Below are 17160 nucleotides of genomic sequence, written 5' to 3'. Positions count from 1 at the left end.
ATAGTGTTTCAGGATTGTGTAGTCACACATTTTCTTCCTGAGCAAGATCATTTGCTTCTTTGAATCTAGACAGATTTGGCTCTAGAGGAGGTCAAGTGTGTTGTTAGAGCTGTGCTGTGGTGAGTGCACGTAGCCCTCTTAGACATGTGCAGTTCAGTTAGTGAAACATGAATGCTTAGTGCTCCTGAACATCATCATTAGAGTATATAAATAACTTAATGTTATAAGAGCTGCCTTTCTGGCAATTATTTATGGTTGAAAAATGCAAAATACAGAAAAGCAGCTAATTGGAGCAAACTGATCTCAAGTAAAGATGTGTGTAATTTTAAAATTTTATTTTACTCAAGCAAACAAAAACAGCTCCCAAACCAAATAAACCCCAAAAGTAAGACCATGCTAGAATGCATCCTAAGCTTGCATAACTTCTCTTTCCAGCTCTTGGCTGATGCTTGAGATGATGTTTTTGGGATTTGTGCTATTTTTTTTTCATTCACTGAGCGTTGAAGTGTTTCAAAGTGTTCTGTCCTTGCAAGGCTCATCCCTCTCCCTCTGTCTGTTGCATCCTTTTTGCTGCAATGCCCGAGTCAGTGTGAGCAATTTGTATCCAGCTCTAAGCAGGGGTACAGCGTTTGTGCAGGCACTGGCATTTGGTCAGCACCTGTCAGGATTGTCCCTCTGTTGTGGGAAGACCTTAGGACACCTGTGGGTCTCATACTCTGCTTCCTGGTGCCAGGGGATGGTGCAGGCTGGCCCCTGCAGGTGAGGAGTCAATCCAAATGAAGTTTTGTGCTGTGAGTGCACTGTTGTGAGTGTGCACAGTGCCCTGGATAGTTGCACTTCTGGGAGAGCACAGTGTTCTGAAGGAGCAGTGGCACTGCTCTTTAAATACAGTCCAGTGTGTAAAGGGGAAGAGGTACCTGACACCTCAGCTGTCCTGACAGCTGTGTGATGCTGGTCAGCAGCCATCCCTCTTCCCCAGAGAAATATCCTGGTTCCACTGCTGCTGTTCATGGGAGGTTTATTGCTGAAATTACTTTTTATGCAAGAGGAGGAACAAACCTGTTTTACCTCACCACAAATCTTGGTTATTTGGTACAAGTGTTGAGGCTTCTGGGAGGGACAGAACAAGCACACAGAGCTGAAGGCAAGGCTTGTAGCCACTGCCTTCTCATCTGAATTAATTCTGCCACACTTGCTTGTAAACTGTCGCTGCTTTAAAAGGAAATGAAGTTGTGGTGTCTTCCTTTGTATTGAGAGTGTCCAAAAGAGAATTTACTTTCTTTTGCCATTCATATTATGGACTGCATTGCGTTTTGAAGTATTTTTTCAAGCATAAGAAACCAGATTCCATGTAGATATGTAATAACATATGAATTTTAAAAATCAAAGTATTTCAGGTAATAATGTGCTTTCGCAATTCTTATGTCTTTGCTTACCATGCCAAATACTGAAATAGCAGGGATTCTGCACTGTTGTGTTGAACGGTTTTTGTTCTAGAGTGTGAAAAGTTATCTGCCTGTCCAGAGTTTCATAATGTCCAGGAAAAAATGGATGCATGAGTTAGCTCTTCAAAGGCTGCTCTTCCCTAGAAGAGTGCTGCAGTTTTTGCTTTGATCTCCGTTTTCAGTCTGATGTGCCATGGCAAGGTCAGAAGCAGGTTGAAAAGCAGGAGGCACTAAGGGTGTGTCATACTCCTCTAGAAAGTGGCATCAACCCTACTCCAGTGGTGCTTCCCCTCACACCATGACTGAGTGTCTCCTGCCATCACCTTTGGGACAGAGGAGGACTCTGCACCATGGGTTAGGCTCTGTCTCCTTTCCCTTGGAGGGGTGCATGGAGCTCAAAGCACTGCCTCTGCATCTCTCCCAATGGATTTGCAGGTCAGTTTCCCTTTAGCTGGATGGCAGCAACATGGATTCTTAGTGCCCTGCATGTTGAGATCCTTTATCATATGAGTTGGGAGCTGCTGCTTTATCCCTACACAGGGAAGTAAATGGATCACTGATGTGCTGTGGAAGTTCTTAAGTCAGCAGCTGGGCCATAGAGGTAAGATTTTACCAACAGCAGGTTTGGAGTGACACTTAAGAACATTGTGTGTCATGTTTTGTTTCCCAGGTGAAGATCTCTGGGCTAGATGCATGAGAACCAGAGTGATGTGTGAGCTCATGTACAGCTTGTGCTGCTTTTCAAGTTGGGTAAAATATTGCTGTCTGGGATACCAGCTTTAAAAAACCTGGTGTGTGTTCTCCTGTTTGGCTGTGCTGCTGTGCTTTTTCTATAATTTCTGGCTGCTCTCTCATTTAGATGCACACAGAAGCAGTACCCCAGGTTATTCAATGTATTTAAAATATTTCATTGTATTTAGGTGGAGCTTGAGAGGTTTTTAAGGGTTTGTAAAAAAGAATAAATTAATTTGAAAACCAGAAAAGCTGAAATCCTTGATGTAAAACATTATGGTGTATGCAAAGAGGTTTAGAAACTGGTTTGTTGTTTGCAGCAAAATATTGTTTGCATTTATCCCAGATTAGTTTGCTGGTTCTGCTTCCACCTTGAATCTTGATACATTCAAGATTCTTCCTTCCTGGTATCTCTTCTGCTGATACTCTGGAGACGGGAGCTGCTAAAGCTAAAATAAGTGCAAAACATGCTGATGCTGTTAATGGTAGTACATGATGGAGACAGCTTAGAGGTTTTTAAATTTTTTTCTTTCATATAATGTTGTTTTCAAATATTTACCAGGCATGGAGTTGGGAAGCAGTTGTCTCCTAGCAAAGGCTGGTGGAAGTTTAGTCTCTGCTTTGGGTGATAGAAAATGAGCTTTTTTGAGGTCGTGCAGGAGTTTAACTTTGTCAATGGCCAGATTTGTAATGGGACAGAGAATACTGATGGTGGCCCTCATGTGCCCTGTGTGCGCCATGGCATGTTCCAGATGTGTGTGCGCCATGGCATGTTCCAGATGTGTGTGCGCCATGGCATGTTCCAGATGTGTGTGCGCCATGGCATGTTCCAGATGCAGCTGTTGCCCTGTGGTCAGCTAGTGTGACACCAGCACATGCTGTGCAGGGAGGGCAGCTCTGTGGGCCCTGCTGTGTTTCACATCTCTGTGTGATGGACTGCAGTCCTGGGCACCAGGCTGGCATACGATGCTCTCTCTGCCAGCCCCTTGTTCTTGAATGTGCAGTCTCAGAAACAGAACGGCTGCAAATCCTCTGCTACAAAAATGTAACAAATAGTGTGAGGATGGGAAATGTGAGCATTATATTAACATGTAGAGTGAGAAGGTTTGTGCTTGGTAGTCTATTAAAAATGGCCATAAACTGCCTTCTTCATGGAAAGAAGTGGTTGATAGCTGAGACAGGCTGGAGCCACTTTCTCCTCTGATAATATCTGTTTCTTCTTTGGAACAAGAGAGACAGTGGAGGGATACTGCTATCCTTGGTTGATTTAGAAAATTTTCTGGTAGGCAGAAGATAATCTTGCTATTATTGTTTTGATGTGGTGAGTGTGCATTGGCACAGATTTTTCAGTATGCTGCTTTCCAAGTGTAAAATTGTTCTGCTTGATAGCAATTTACTTTGTCCCCCCTTTTTAGAAGTGCAGTGACTGTGCAAATCCCTCACAGGATGCAGTACTCAAAAATGCTTTTGGCTCCCAAACTATAACAGTTTGGTTCTGTGCCAGGCAGATTCTAGTTCATAATTGGAGTGAAGATGCTTTTAGTGTTCTCAACACTCCCAGGCTGGGAGCATGCTGATCTGCATCTAACCATGAGGTAGGGTTAATGTGCTTTGTTATTTTAGTGTCTTGGGAACTGAACACGAAAAAAAAAACTCAGCTCAGCCAAGTCGTTTCAATGAGAACTTAGGAAGATTTCCATACATTGGAAAAGGGAGGAAATTTGGGCTGGGAAGAGGGAAAGCCTGGTGAACACTTGCAGGAAAATAGGGGGAGAGAGGATATAATTTCTGCTTTCAGCACTTTTTCTCACTCCTGCCAGCTAGGTTTTGCTCCAGCCACCTTGGGAAAGCTCAGAAGGATTAAGGTGATGTGCAAGGTTCAGAGCAAGGACCAGAAAATCTCAGGAGAAGAAAAGCTTTAGGACTGAAGTGCCTGGTTGTTGCCAAGCTAGAGATTTCTAAGCAGGAATGCTGTCATATTTAGCTTCCTCAGGGGTTTAACTGAGTGAAGTGGTCTGTATGGATGCACCAAATTCTCCTGTTTTTTCCTTTCGTACTCTGACAAGTCACTGTACTGCTGTGTGCCCATTCCAGGTGTTAGGGCATGCACTTGCCCTGAGCAGCCCCACCTGGGACCTCCACCCACACCCTTGCTCCAGTGCCCAGGAATCCCACATCAGCTCAGCTTGGAGCCTTCAGTCCTGAGAGGTGCTGTGGGAATTGCTCATCCCCCACCCCAGCCATTGCCATGTCTATGCCTGCTTATGGACCCTGCAGATTCAGAAGCTCAGAGAAGATGGGGTTCAGCTTCCAGCTGAGGATGGCAGTGAGAGCAAGGACAGTAAAGCTTGCAGTGTTTCTGTGTGGGTTTCAAATTAATAAGCACCAAAAGATACTGACTCTACCTGTCTGTCTCCTCTCGGTTGTTTTTCAGCAATTTTGTTTCACTGACATAAAGCCCTACTCCTTGTGTTCACCAAGCATGATGTCAGTGGAGTCCTGAGATGGCTGAGGCCTCAGGTGCCCTCTCTCTGGACTAGTTCATCTTTTTATCTTTTATGCAGAAGTTAAGGCAGTGCAGTAATTTCCATTGTAGTCAAAAGCTGAGCAGTGATGCAGGAGCTGGCCAGGGAATGGGGCCTTGCAAGCAGTCTGTGATCTCTGTGCTAGGGATTTCTACTCTGTGCTTTCCAGAGAAGCAGCTTCAACAAAACTGCTGATTGAGGCAAAACACAACAGAAGCTTCCTCAAAAAAAAAAACAAAACTCATTGGGATTTCTTTTGGGCAGGTAATGACTCAAGATCATAAGCCAGTTGCTTCATGTTTAAAATGTGCTGTACAATAATTTTACTGATACTAGTATTGATGACAAGAGTTTCACTGACATCAGGAAGATGTCCTTACAGCAGCTGTTATCTGGACAGTAGCTGATTTTTATCGCCGACCTGCGTAAGAAGGTGTTTCAATAGGAGCAGCAGTTCAGCAGTAAAAATCTGCCAGCCCTGTTTATGAAATGGGCAGCTGGGCTGTAAATAAGATAAGAGCAGTAAATCCAGGAGACAAGTGTTGCTCCTTGATGTCTGGGTGTGCCACTACATCATGGTTTTTAGGAAGGCATTGAGGCCTCTACCCTGAGACATCCTCAATTGCTGCACTGTTGATGGTAGTCATTGCTTCACCCTTCCTCAGTCTCTTTAGTCTTGATTTCAGGCTCCAGATTTGAATTTTTTGAGCTCTGACTTTTAGTCCTCATTTCATGAGTTTTTCTTTACGTCTTAGAGAAGTGATGTCTTTCCAAGACAATTCCATGGGCTTTGCTATAATTTTTTGATTTCTTCATCTCATTGCTGGAGTTTGTTCTCCTAAATCTCATCAGGTTGCATGTTGATAGCCATTCACTTTACTGATGCCTTCTTTCTAGATCAGTTCTGTCCACATTTGCTTTGAATGCCAGCCTTAATTTGCACAGACTATCTAATAAATCTGTGAAGCCGTGATCCATAGCCCTGAAGATCAAAATCATGTATGTGTTTCTACAACTCTTGTAGTTGTGGAAGAGTCTCTCATGTTTCTCTTACCTTGTTTTCTGATGGGTTTTAACAACAAAGTAATGTACTGTACATCAGAAAGAGCAGCTGGCTTTGTGTATTTTGGTTAAAATAACTTACTTTGGTCCCCCTCCAAGCAAGGAGAAATGGGTTGTCTTTTTTTCTACTTATTGCAGGTTTTTTGGAGTTGGATCCTAAGCTTCCATAAAACTTTCTCAACTGCAGAGTATTTTAACACCTTGTGTGGGTGAGGCTAGTTCCATAAAAATTCAGTGGTGTTTCTGTTACAAAGATGTGGACCTGAGTTCATAGTCCAAGAAATTATCTACTGCTGAAACTTGAAATTCCACTAAATCTGGCATGTACCTGTTAACAGTGGTTTGTGTTCTGTTACCTGCAGTGATTTTGGCCTTGTTGCTTTCCTAGGATGATGGTTTGTGTCGCTGAGAGAGGCCACATGTAGAACAAACATTCTCTCAGTTACAAGATAAAGCAATTCTTGGTCCTTTCTAAAAGCATTTTGGCTTCCAGTGGAATGCTCACCTGCCAATAAAACTTGTTTTGTTTTTTTTTTTTTTTTTTTCTGTGAGGAATGAAAGTGGATGTAACTTTTAGAATGACCTTTTCATCAGGAGGCCACCCTGTCCTGCTTCTCCCGTTCTTGCCAATGCATATTTTAGCATATCATTGTGGTGGTGTCCACGGAGTATACAGTTCATTGCAGGGAAGAAAACTTTTTGAGGCCACCTGAAAGTGTGAAGAGTTACAGGAGATGGGAAAACCAGCTGAACTGGTATAGCACTATCTTTGTGTCAGCTTGCAGGGCTGGTGGTGTTTTTAGCTGGAGCACTCCCTCCATTTCCTTCCTCTGTGAGTTTTGACGTTTCTGCAGTGGTGCAGTTCCAGGCCATAAATAGGCAGATTTCAGAAGTTGCTACATTCTGGGATGTTGAGTGGCTAGAAAAAAATGCAAACAAAACAAATCTACATCCTTTTTTTTTTCCTTTTCCAATGTTTTCACACCACTCCATCCCGAAATAATTTTGTGTTAAGCTTTTCACAGCAGGTTATCTGCATCTCTGAGCATGTGCTTTGAAAGGCGAAATTTTGAGTGGCAGAAGTCAGTGTTCCATTAGGACAGTATATTACTTCAGGGTGTGAAATAGAAAATAGTTACCACAATAAAAGTGATAATGCTTGCTGCTTGCTGTCAGCTTGGTAACTCTTCTCGACGGTGAAAATGTTGTGATTCCTTTCACAGTGAAGCTGCAGTGTGGCGTAAAAGTAAGAATGTGCTTTCATGTGTGAATATGACTGCCTATAACACTGTTTATACCCTCAAAATATTTGGCTTATTGCTGGCAAAGAAATAAGAGATCGTTTATTTTTTGGTAACTAATTTGTGCTACATCAGGAGGTGTGCTATTGGTGTGCATAAGGTATGCTATTCAAAGGCAGCCCTTGTTCTGCCTTATAAAAATTACAAAAAGCCTCCAGAAGATGCTCTTGTTATGTGTTACCAAACATATGCAAGTGTATTAAAATACGCTTGCTGTTGTGAAATGGCTCTCCATCAAACTAATACTTGAAATGAATGCGAACTAGTTTGTCTTTTTCTTTCCTACCTTTGTGTAAGTGTGCATTTGGTTAATCAGCTTTAAACGAGAAAGCAGGTAAGCCCTTGAAGTGTGCTGCTATTTACAATGTTTGTTTTCCATCTGAATGGTAACATAAGACAGTAATTTTTCTTAAAAATCACATGTGGGCTTTTTGTGTGTGATCTTTAATAACAATGGTGTTGAATGCAAAGTTACCGGGTTAATAAGGTGGTGTGACTTACTCTTTTGACTTAGATATCCCTGAAGAAGAGGCCAGATACTGGACCAGAAAATTAGAACAAATAAATTCACTGGGAGATGATGAGGTAAATATCTAAATTGAAAGAATATTGTAGCCCTGAATGTCTTATAACTAGCTTTTATTCTTTGTATTGGATCCCTGTGATTAGTGTAAATACTGAATGTTGATAATTTGCAAGTTTTCCATACTGCTTATAGAACTCTTTTCTCAAGCATGCTGTTTAGTGTTAAGGAGGAGAATATTCTTCTGCAAGCTGGAAGTGCTTGAATAATGTTCTGTTTATGCAGATATGTTCAAAGGAAAGGCAACACCGTGCTTTACCTGAGCAGACAGTGAAACAATTTTTGACAGGCTGTGGTAGGTTCTTTTTGTGAAATCAAGTCAAAAAGGACTTTTTTTGCAGTTCACTATTTCTTTGTAGATGACAAAGCAAGATAATGATTCTTTATTTGAACTGAGGACTGTTGGATGTGTTGACTTTTGTCCTAATGCAGTTGTTAATGGCTCAGTTTATATGTATCTTGTGTTAGAATAAGTTGTAGCTATGGCTTTGGTTCCCTAGCTCTGGTGTGTACTTGGCTAAGCAGCTATAAAATAGAAGTTACTTTTTTTATTTTTAAGAGAGACTGTTGGATGACTAAAATTTTGTTTGCAGTTCTTACTGTTTGCAGAATAAGATTTAGCATGTTAATGCCTGTACCAGAAATGAAGTATATAGAAAACCCCAATACTCGTGTTGATGTGAACATCATTGAGTAAGACTATGGTGCTGGTGAGGCCTTTTTGACAGGTCTCTTTCCATAGCGAGTGTTTCCATAACAAGATAACTTGCAAAATACTTCGCCAATGCAATGACTTGAGGAGATTTTTGTTCTGGGATCCTTCATCTATTCTTTTCTGTTCATTATGTGAGTGATTTGGTTTACTGTGCAGATGAAGGAAATAAGGTGGATTATATTTTTGAGAACAGACCAATATCGGGTAGAAAAAAAATTAAAGAATTCAGGGCAGCCTCTCCTGCCTTCCTAGAAGTTTGAAAGCCTCTAAGAATCGATGAAAAGCCCAGTCTGTCGGTTGTGCTGTCAGTGATGCTGCTGTGGTGCCTCCCCACTCCCGCGGGCTGGAGCAGCAGTTCAGGTACTTCAGCGAGGCACAGGTGCCCTCTAGTGCTTCACTGAGCTGGTACGTGCTGAAAGATACCCTGAGCTTTCTGGGTCTCCCCTTTCCCTGCAGTGCCACACATCTGCTTGCTAACTGCGAGCTCTTATCAAATACCAGTAATGAAGTAATATCTCCCTATTTGTGACCTAGTGATTTCAGATTTATTATGGATGTTCCCTTTGACCAGGGCGAAAAAAACCCAACCAGGGCCTCAGGTGGTTCTTCCCTAGTTCTCCACATTAGCCAGCCAACCAGAATGGGGATGATTCCTTGCATATTCCCCTAAGTGGCAGTGACTTGTAGCTCAGGAACTTCCAGAGCCACAGGCAGTATCCTTGTGTTGAACAGCACTCAATGGATTTCTCTTTTGTGGATGCCAGTTGCCCTTTAAATGTACCCAGGTCAGTTATGTTTTTGCAAAGGAATTCACCATCTTAATTGTGCATTGCCTGAAGAAATATCGTAATTGCTCTGAGCAAACAAACCCAGTGTTTGAGAAACCAGCTGGAGGCAGGTTTGTTTGAAGAAATTTAATGACTGATCCTGCTGCATTCAGTCCCTGCCACTCAGCTTTACAGACCTCACCTTTTGGGCTGCAGAATCCTGGTCTGCCCAGTGTTTTTCAGCACAAGACAACTTTGTGCCTTTGTCTTCTTTGTTTTAAATGCACCTATCTCTGTTTGAGATAATAAATGAAAAGACAAAAGCTGCAGAGGAGTATTGAAAGAGCAGGTTCATTTGGAGTTCAGATGGTGTCAGAAACTTTCCAGCCTCTCTTCCTACAAACACTTAATATTCCGTTTTCATTTTGGGACTCTTGATAGCCGTTGAGCTGATGCCTTAAAAAGAGCAAACTGCTGCCATTCTGGGATCTCTGAGGATAATAATTCAGAACCCACTGCTGTCCTGTGCTACTGAAATTGCTCATCAGCAGACTTCCTTTCACCACTCTGTCAACCAGTCAGTGCTGTGAGATCCGGCAGTTCTTGTTTTCACAGTCCTGATTAACTCAGTGGGTTGGCAGTTTGCTGATGATAAGACTTAACCACCTTTCAGGATCCCTTGTGCATTTTAAATAGCACAGATTGAAAGATAACTGCAGCGGAAGTCTGCTGCTGTCACCTTCCATGCACAGAACTGGTCATTTATCCCTACCAAATCCAAGGAGAGACTGTCTGGTGGCTGTGTTTTGCACAGGCTGCAGCACCAGCTTGCTAAGTTTGCCACTTCCTTTGTTGTCAGATCTTTTTTTTACTAGCAAATACCATTCTCATTATTTTGGTCAATTGTCCTAATTTTCTCATGTCTTTATGTAATACAAGATAGAAGAGAATAACAAAATAAAACCACTGGCATTCCCCTAGGGAACGCTTTGATGCTGTAACAAACAGCTTTGCAAAAAGTCAAAGCTGGCTAATTGAAATATCCCTGTGTTCTCTAATTTAGTATTAAATGAGATGAAAAATTCTTCACTTTGGATGTGAAGTGGATCACAGGAGAGTTTGCAAGTGTTGGCTGGGCAAACATTGTGTTCTTGCCTTGCCCGGCACATTAATTACCTCACTGCTGCTATCTCCTACTCTGGATTTGGTGTGAGCCCACATGAGATTTGAACTGCTGAGGCTGTGCTGGAGTGCCTAAATGTAAACAGGCTTATTCCCAGTTTGGAGCTCCCTATCACACTGGCATTGTGGTGTGCAAAGTCAGGTCTTTTCAATGTCTAATTGAAGGTCTCAGAATTGGTAATAGGGCCTGTGCTTGTTCTAAAGCAGACCTCACCTTAAACATAAGTGCACTTTGTAACGTGATTTTGGCATGAAAAAAGAGGACAGTTCTGGGAATGTGTTTAAATACAGATATAATGGGGATTATATTACAGATATTATGCTTATAGATATTGTGCTTTGATAATACCAGGGATATTTTCTCTTATGTGTGGCATGCTGTCTTAAAGTTATCACGTGCTTTCTTATCTCTCTATATTCCTTCCTATTTTTTCTTTCCTTCCTTTAGTATCCCTTTCAGGAGGAAGTCCAGAAGAAACCATTGCCCAGTGCTGCCTCCCAGTGTTGTAAGTTAGACTTATTTCTTCTCAATATTTTTTCCTCTTTCAATGTACTTGATTTCCTTTTGTGGTTAGATGTCAAGTGATGGTACATCTGACCAACATTTTCTTATTAGAAGTACTTAAATTTCTGTGCAGTTATGAAAAGCTGTGCTCCTCAAAATATTGCTCTGCAGCTTCTGATGCCAGGAAGTGAAATCAGGCATTGAGTCTTGCACTTGCTCTTGTCCTTGTGTGCAATAGGCACAGAAAATGTGTTCAAAGTCACTAAGATTGTCAGACCCTTGTAATATTTATACCAGTAAGAAAGCTGTGTTTCTTCATGTGACTGTATTAGGCTATGTTCTGCTAAAACTTCCTGCATTAAATATAATTTTTATTACTGTTTAATGAAATTCTAAGAGGCAGAAAATAGGTGGAGACAAGTACTACTGGTAGCCTTTTAAAATGCACCAGCGATTTGTGTACTTGATGTCTAATTTCTTCACTATTACTTTTCAATGCTGCGTTGATGGATGCAAAAATATTTTTACTAATTTCTGCTTGTCTTGTCTTGCATTTTTTATGCTTCTGAAAACATGGATGGAAAAATAATATAGCACTTACTGTATCTGATGATCTGCAAAATTAGATTTCTGAAACACTGCTTTTAACATACAATAGATGAAAGCTCAGTGATGTCTCTTGTGAATGTCTTATCTACTTTTGGCAGCAACATTAATAAACTTCAAGCCTCATAATTTAACAAATCTTTTATCCTCTACTTCAAATCCTTTAAGATGTGCATATTACACATTGCAGGCTGTTTATCCATTAGGCTGATTATAGGATCTCCTCAAAACTGATAATATTAGGAAATGCTAATTACTGTTTACCTTTTTTGAGTAGAATTAATTTCTCTCTATACTATTGTTGTGTTATCTTTAAAGTATCTTCAACAACTCTAGACATTAACCAATTGCCTAGGAAACCTGATTGTGCTGTGTAGCTGGAACATGTAGAACTCTATCAGTAATACTTTCATTCTAGGTGACACTTTCTGTGTCCTCCCATTTTGGAAAAAAAATCGTATGTTAAGAATAAAGCAGAGGTTTTTTGTTTGGTGGGGTGTTTCTTTTTGTTTGTTTGGGTTTTTGTTTTGTTTATTATTTGTTGTTTTTGGTTTTGGGGTTTTTGTTGTTATTGTTGTTATGCTGTTCTTGTTCTGCTTTGGGGGTTTTTTTTGTGTGTTTTGTTTTGTTTTTTTAAATGGTCAAAAGGGTACAGTTGATTTGCTAAGCCTGTAAATAAGAAACATACTGGGAGAAACTAATATTTAATTAAATCATACCAACATAGTTTGCAGAACCCATAATGTCAAAAAGTCAGAGAAAAACTGTCTGCTGTATGAAGTGTCCAAGAAATGAATGTGTTATTTGCTGAAATTATTTTCCTGGCTCTGTGCCCTGGGCTTTCCTTTTGTTTGAGGGAGGCTGATTTGATTGAATCTCCCAAGTATTGAGATGTATGGGTGAATTAGAGGTAATGCTTCTGTGTGGGGAAAATAGCTGTACCTGCTCCCACATCAGGGTGCTTTTACAGCCCTCTGTAGCTGGTTTCTCCCCTGGAGAGCCAGCTGGGCTCTTGCAGACAGACACAATGAGAAGCAGCACGATGGCCACCCTTGTTGTGCTGCCTGTTAACAGCCTGCATCTTGCTGGAAAGTGACCTTTTGCAATATTCAGTTGAAGGCCCTGTGGTTTGAACAATTAATGTCACATAGGAATTAATATAATCATTCATGGGATTAAAACACTCATTAGAATGGATGTTAAACATTTCATAGCAGTCTGTTGTTAATGTATTTAAGAATTTTCAATAAAGCTGATGGCACTGCATGTACTTTGGCTTGTTTACTGCCTGCAAGTATCTGATGCCTGTGAATATCTATTTACATGGAAAAAATACAAAATAGACATTTAATATAGAGGTACTTTTGAAAAATGAACTCTGCCTGCATCAACTTGTGCATAAGAGTTATCAGCTTGCCTCAATACAGCACAGTCCTTTGAGACTCAAGAGTTTAACACAGAACATGCACAGATTGCATCTCTATTGAAAGCTGACCTGACCTTTGCATGTGACACAGGAGCTCAACCCTTTTTACACAGGAGCAGGGTGGGTGTCCTTTACCACTCTAAAATGTGTTCAATATGGAATGTTCTTACTTACCATGTGGGTAAGTAATTGGTAGGTATATTTTTAGATAAAATAAAAACATCCTTAAGAACACTTAAGGCTCATCCAATTTTCCACTGCATCATTTTTCATTTTCATCTTCTCGATGTGCCAGATGAGATATGGTTACTGTTTGGAACAGGACAGCAAACTAAGCATTTATTTAGAAGAAAGAAAAAAACATGCTCAGTGTGAGTCGGTTTTACTCCACAAGAATGTTTTCCCAATCCTTCAAAAACCACAAAATTATCTTAAAACCAGAGGCACTATAGAACAAGAGTTCTGCAAAAGATTTCACATAGCTTGCACTTAAAAAATAATTGTGCATAACTGCACATGCCACTGGTGTCCTGCTTAGCTGCTCTGGCCACTCTCAGAAGACCATTTTGATGTCCTTGTTCCAGCTAGAGAAAATACTACGCCAGCAGGCAGGTTCAGGTTCACTAATTAGGAAGATACATGTCCTTGCTTGTTAAAATTAGGTTACGCTTCTGCTCTCTTCTGCATCTGTACTTTGCACACATCTTTTCCCTTTTCCAAACCAGATTTTCTTGTGGTGGTTTCCCACTTCCTGCAGGGATGCAGCTTGTTCTGTTACCTCCCCTGAGCAGAGGGGGGAGAAGGATGGAACAGAATGTGAGAGAAGTGGCCCCATCTGAAAGCCAGCCTGTGATCTGAGGGTGGGTTTTTGTCCCTGGGCATGTATGGGCTGCTGCCTTGGCTTGATGCCATGGGAAATCTCAGCCCACACTGGGAGCTCTAATGTTTCAAGAGATGTTGAGCTTTCAGGCTCCTTTTCACAGTCTTAAATGCTGTTTTTTTCTTAGAAGACTCTGACCCATAATTTTTGAGGTATTGTGGGATTTGGGCTTCCTACCTATTCTTAAATGAGGCAGGTGGTTCTGTTGCATATACAGTCTTTTCTAGGCCCTGCTGATTTTGGCACTTTTGCCTCTTCCCTTCATTATAGTTAACCATTTCATTTTTAACTCCCAACTGCTGTGCCTCCCTGTGTATTCCTCCTGCCCCAGAACGATCACATGCTTCCAATTGATTTAACTTTCAGTGATCCCAAGCAGTAAGCAAAGCACTGGAGTGTCCATGCATCCAGTTTTGTTTGCCTTTCTATTAAATGTAGTCATAATTATTAAAGTTTTGGTGTGTCAATGTTAGAAAACTGCAGCATCTCCATATTGGCTTTTACCCACAGCCTGAAATTAAATGTAAATTGAAAAGAAAGCAAGGTTTTGTTGTCTGGAAATTCACTTTAAATGATGCAGATTGCAAACATATTATTTGATTACTTTGGCACTGAGTCAATAAGCTCTAAGTTATTTTTTGTGAGGAGTTACAGAAATGTTTTCCTTGCATGCTTAAGATAATTTCTGGACACGTAGAAGTCCATTCTAATCCATAAGTGAGTCACCCTGTGAGTATTTTAAATGTAGCTCTGACTTGGATCAGTTTCAGTGCAAACTGGGATGAGAAAGATACTCTGCATCTTTGCAGAATCAATTTGGCAGACTTGGTTAATATCAGCTGCTGTAAATACTACCCTACACCATTTGTCAGGGAGTTTACAAATCTGGAAGAGACAAAGTTTGTTCAGTATGATTCTCAGGAAAGATAACTTATGTGTCAATTATTTTCCCTTTTATGCTTCAGTGTTTTTGTTCCATTTCCTTTAGTCCTTTGCTCTGTGAAATCCCTGGTTGCCAGAGTTGTGGTGGGTCTTGATGTTTTGTTGTGGTTTATATTTTTGGGTTTTGTTTTGGTGGGGTTGGTTTGTTGTTTTTTTTTTTTTTTTTTTTTTTTTTTGTGTGGGGGGGATTGTTTTGTTATTGTTTTTGTTTTTTTATTTTTGGTTGGTTTTTGTTAGTTGATTGGTTGGTTTGGTTTTTTTTTCTTTATACATTTGTTTGTTTTGTTTTGGATTTTCTTATTTTTGGAGTTTTGTGTTTTTGTGTGTGTGCATGGTGGTTTATTTTTTTTCTTTTTTTGTGTGTGTATGTGTGTGTGTTTTATTGTAGGTTTTGTTGTGCTTCTTTATCATCAGAAGAAGGTAACAATTTTGCTTGGCTCTGGATAGGTACCCACAGTAGGTTGGTACTGGCAACAAAAGAAGCAATAGCTTCTCATATGCTCTGTTACCAGTAGAAAGAATCAAAGCCAGCTTGTGCTTGGTCTGCCATAAGTTGAAAGAGAAAAAATACAAGATTACATCTCTTAATGCTCTTTGGAACACATGTGTGTGTGCACATGCATGCAGGGAAAAAAAATGCTGCAGTTGTTTTAGATACATAAGCAGCTTTTTATCTACTTAAAATCTGGCAAAATGTTTTATACACATTTTAGGAATGGGTGCTGTTTGATGCCAGATCAGTTTGTTGTGGTGACCCTTCTTTGCACTGATATTTGAAGAAATCTGGGTTTGCAAAATTCTTCTAATTCCTTTGCATGCACTGCTATTTGAAAGGTACCACAAAGGCTGACTCTGAGATGTTTCATTCCTGACGCTCACTGGTTTTCTTTTTGGGAGCTCAAATTCCACTGATACATTGGGAAGGCTTATTCATTCCCCTGAAGAGACTGTTCTAATGCTGAGATGATGATGCTTCCCATGGCACTATTGAGGAGTTTTGTCTGCCTAACAGCCAGATGATTGCCTTCCCTGCCCCTTCCTCCCCAGCAAGCCCCAAACACTGATTTTATATTTGTGCTCTGCTGTGGATGCAGCATTTTCTGCTGCCATTAATGTGTTACTGGGCTGGGGATGTCCAGCCCTGCTGTGGGGTGAATGACCCTGTTGCAGCAAATGGCAGAGAATTTGCTTCTTTTCTTCTTTGGTAATGGTATATTTATAAAAAAGTTATCTGCTCTACCAGTTTCTCAAGGCCAGACAGCATCAAAACACTTAAACAGACCAGAACATGCCACTCCTAACTGTTCACAGAGGTGCATGATCCGTGACAGTGGAGGGTCAGGCAGCATTGAGAATGGTGGGAGGTGACGCTGCCCTCTTTGTTGTAAAGGTGTGTGCTATACATCAAGATTGTTGCTGTTTTTTTGTGGTTACCAGCCTGATTCTGCACTTAAACAACAGAGGTCAGCAGCCACCTACAGCATCTCTAGTCCACACCACTTTGGGAAGGGTAAAGTAATCATAATAATGGTTATTTTACCCTTCTCAAGGTGACCCTGAAGATCGTGTTGCAATCATTGTATAGCTGTGCTCTACTGGGAGTAGAACTTCTGGCTGCAGTGTAGTTACAACTCAAAAGACTGTTCAGTGTAAGTGTAATTCAAAACAGCACCCATGAATGGCTTTATTTATTTATTTATTGATTTAAGCTAGGCCTGGGAAAAACTGTTTTAGCCCATACAAGGGGAACCATTGTATGAGCTTTTTGTGATAGTTTACTGCTGAGCTGGGAAAGTTAGATCCTTGGCCTCTCTGCTTCTGGGTGACTGGCAGCTCCCATTTCTCTTCGTTTAGGATAAATCCCCTCTGGGATACTTGTTTTCCTGCGGCTTTGTGGCACTCACTCTCTGGGCTGACTGAAGGCATGATAGGTCTGCTGAAAGGAACACAGATTCAAGGTTTTATTCTAAAATGTCTGCCTGCAATTTCAGGATGAAGCTGCTACTTCAGGACTGGATATGCCTAAGGAAGAGCACTCAGCATATGGAATTTAAAAATAAAAATACTGGTTATATTAGGAGATGATACAGTAACAAAGTTTGGTGTACTGCTGAACTCTAGAGAACTCTAGGGCTTTGATTTTGCTGCTGATCATGTAAATATGGTTTTTTAGTTGTTGTTTTCCTGGAGTATGGGCTGCACTTTGAAAGGTGGTGACAAGGAAATAGTTTTTACTTTTAAATAAAGCCTGAATGTAAAGTTCTTATTGAAATGTTGAACACTGCCTATACTGACAAGTGTCTCTACAAGCAGTGATCAGACAAAGCAAATATTCATTTAAACACTCTAGCTTTCATAATTTGTCTAGTGCTTTCCATGAAAGCTTATTTTTTTTCTAATGCAGGTTTTTAAGGACTTTAAACTTTATTAGTCGTCATTTAATATCATAGCAATAGGAGCAAATCAATTTGAATTTTGTTATTACAGTG

General features: G+C 40.6%; 1 protein-coding gene across 1 annotated transcript in view; it reads left to right on the top strand.

Moving 5' to 3' along the window:
• UNC13B (unc-13 homolog B) overlaps nt 1-17160 on the top strand; it is a 206604-nt gene that overhangs the window by 34978 nt on the left and 154466 nt on the right. The window contains exons 6-7 of the mRNA XM_059492372.1: nt 7580-7650; nt 10761-10818. Of these exons, the coding sequence (XP_059348355.1) occupies nt 7580-7650; nt 10761-10818 (129 nt within the window). The remainder of the gene's footprint in view (nt 1-7579; nt 7651-10760; nt 10819-17160) is intronic.

This window comes from Ammospiza nelsoni, chromosome Z, assembly GCF_027579445.1.
Source record: "Ammospiza nelsoni isolate bAmmNel1 chromosome Z, bAmmNel1.pri, whole genome shotgun sequence".
In the NCBI taxonomy this organism is placed as follows: domain Eukaryota; kingdom Metazoa; phylum Chordata; class Aves; order Passeriformes; family Passerellidae; genus Ammospiza; species Ammospiza nelsoni.
The sequence above is the reverse complement of the archived record's forward strand: the minus strand, read 5'-3'. Positions and strand labels throughout refer to the sequence as shown.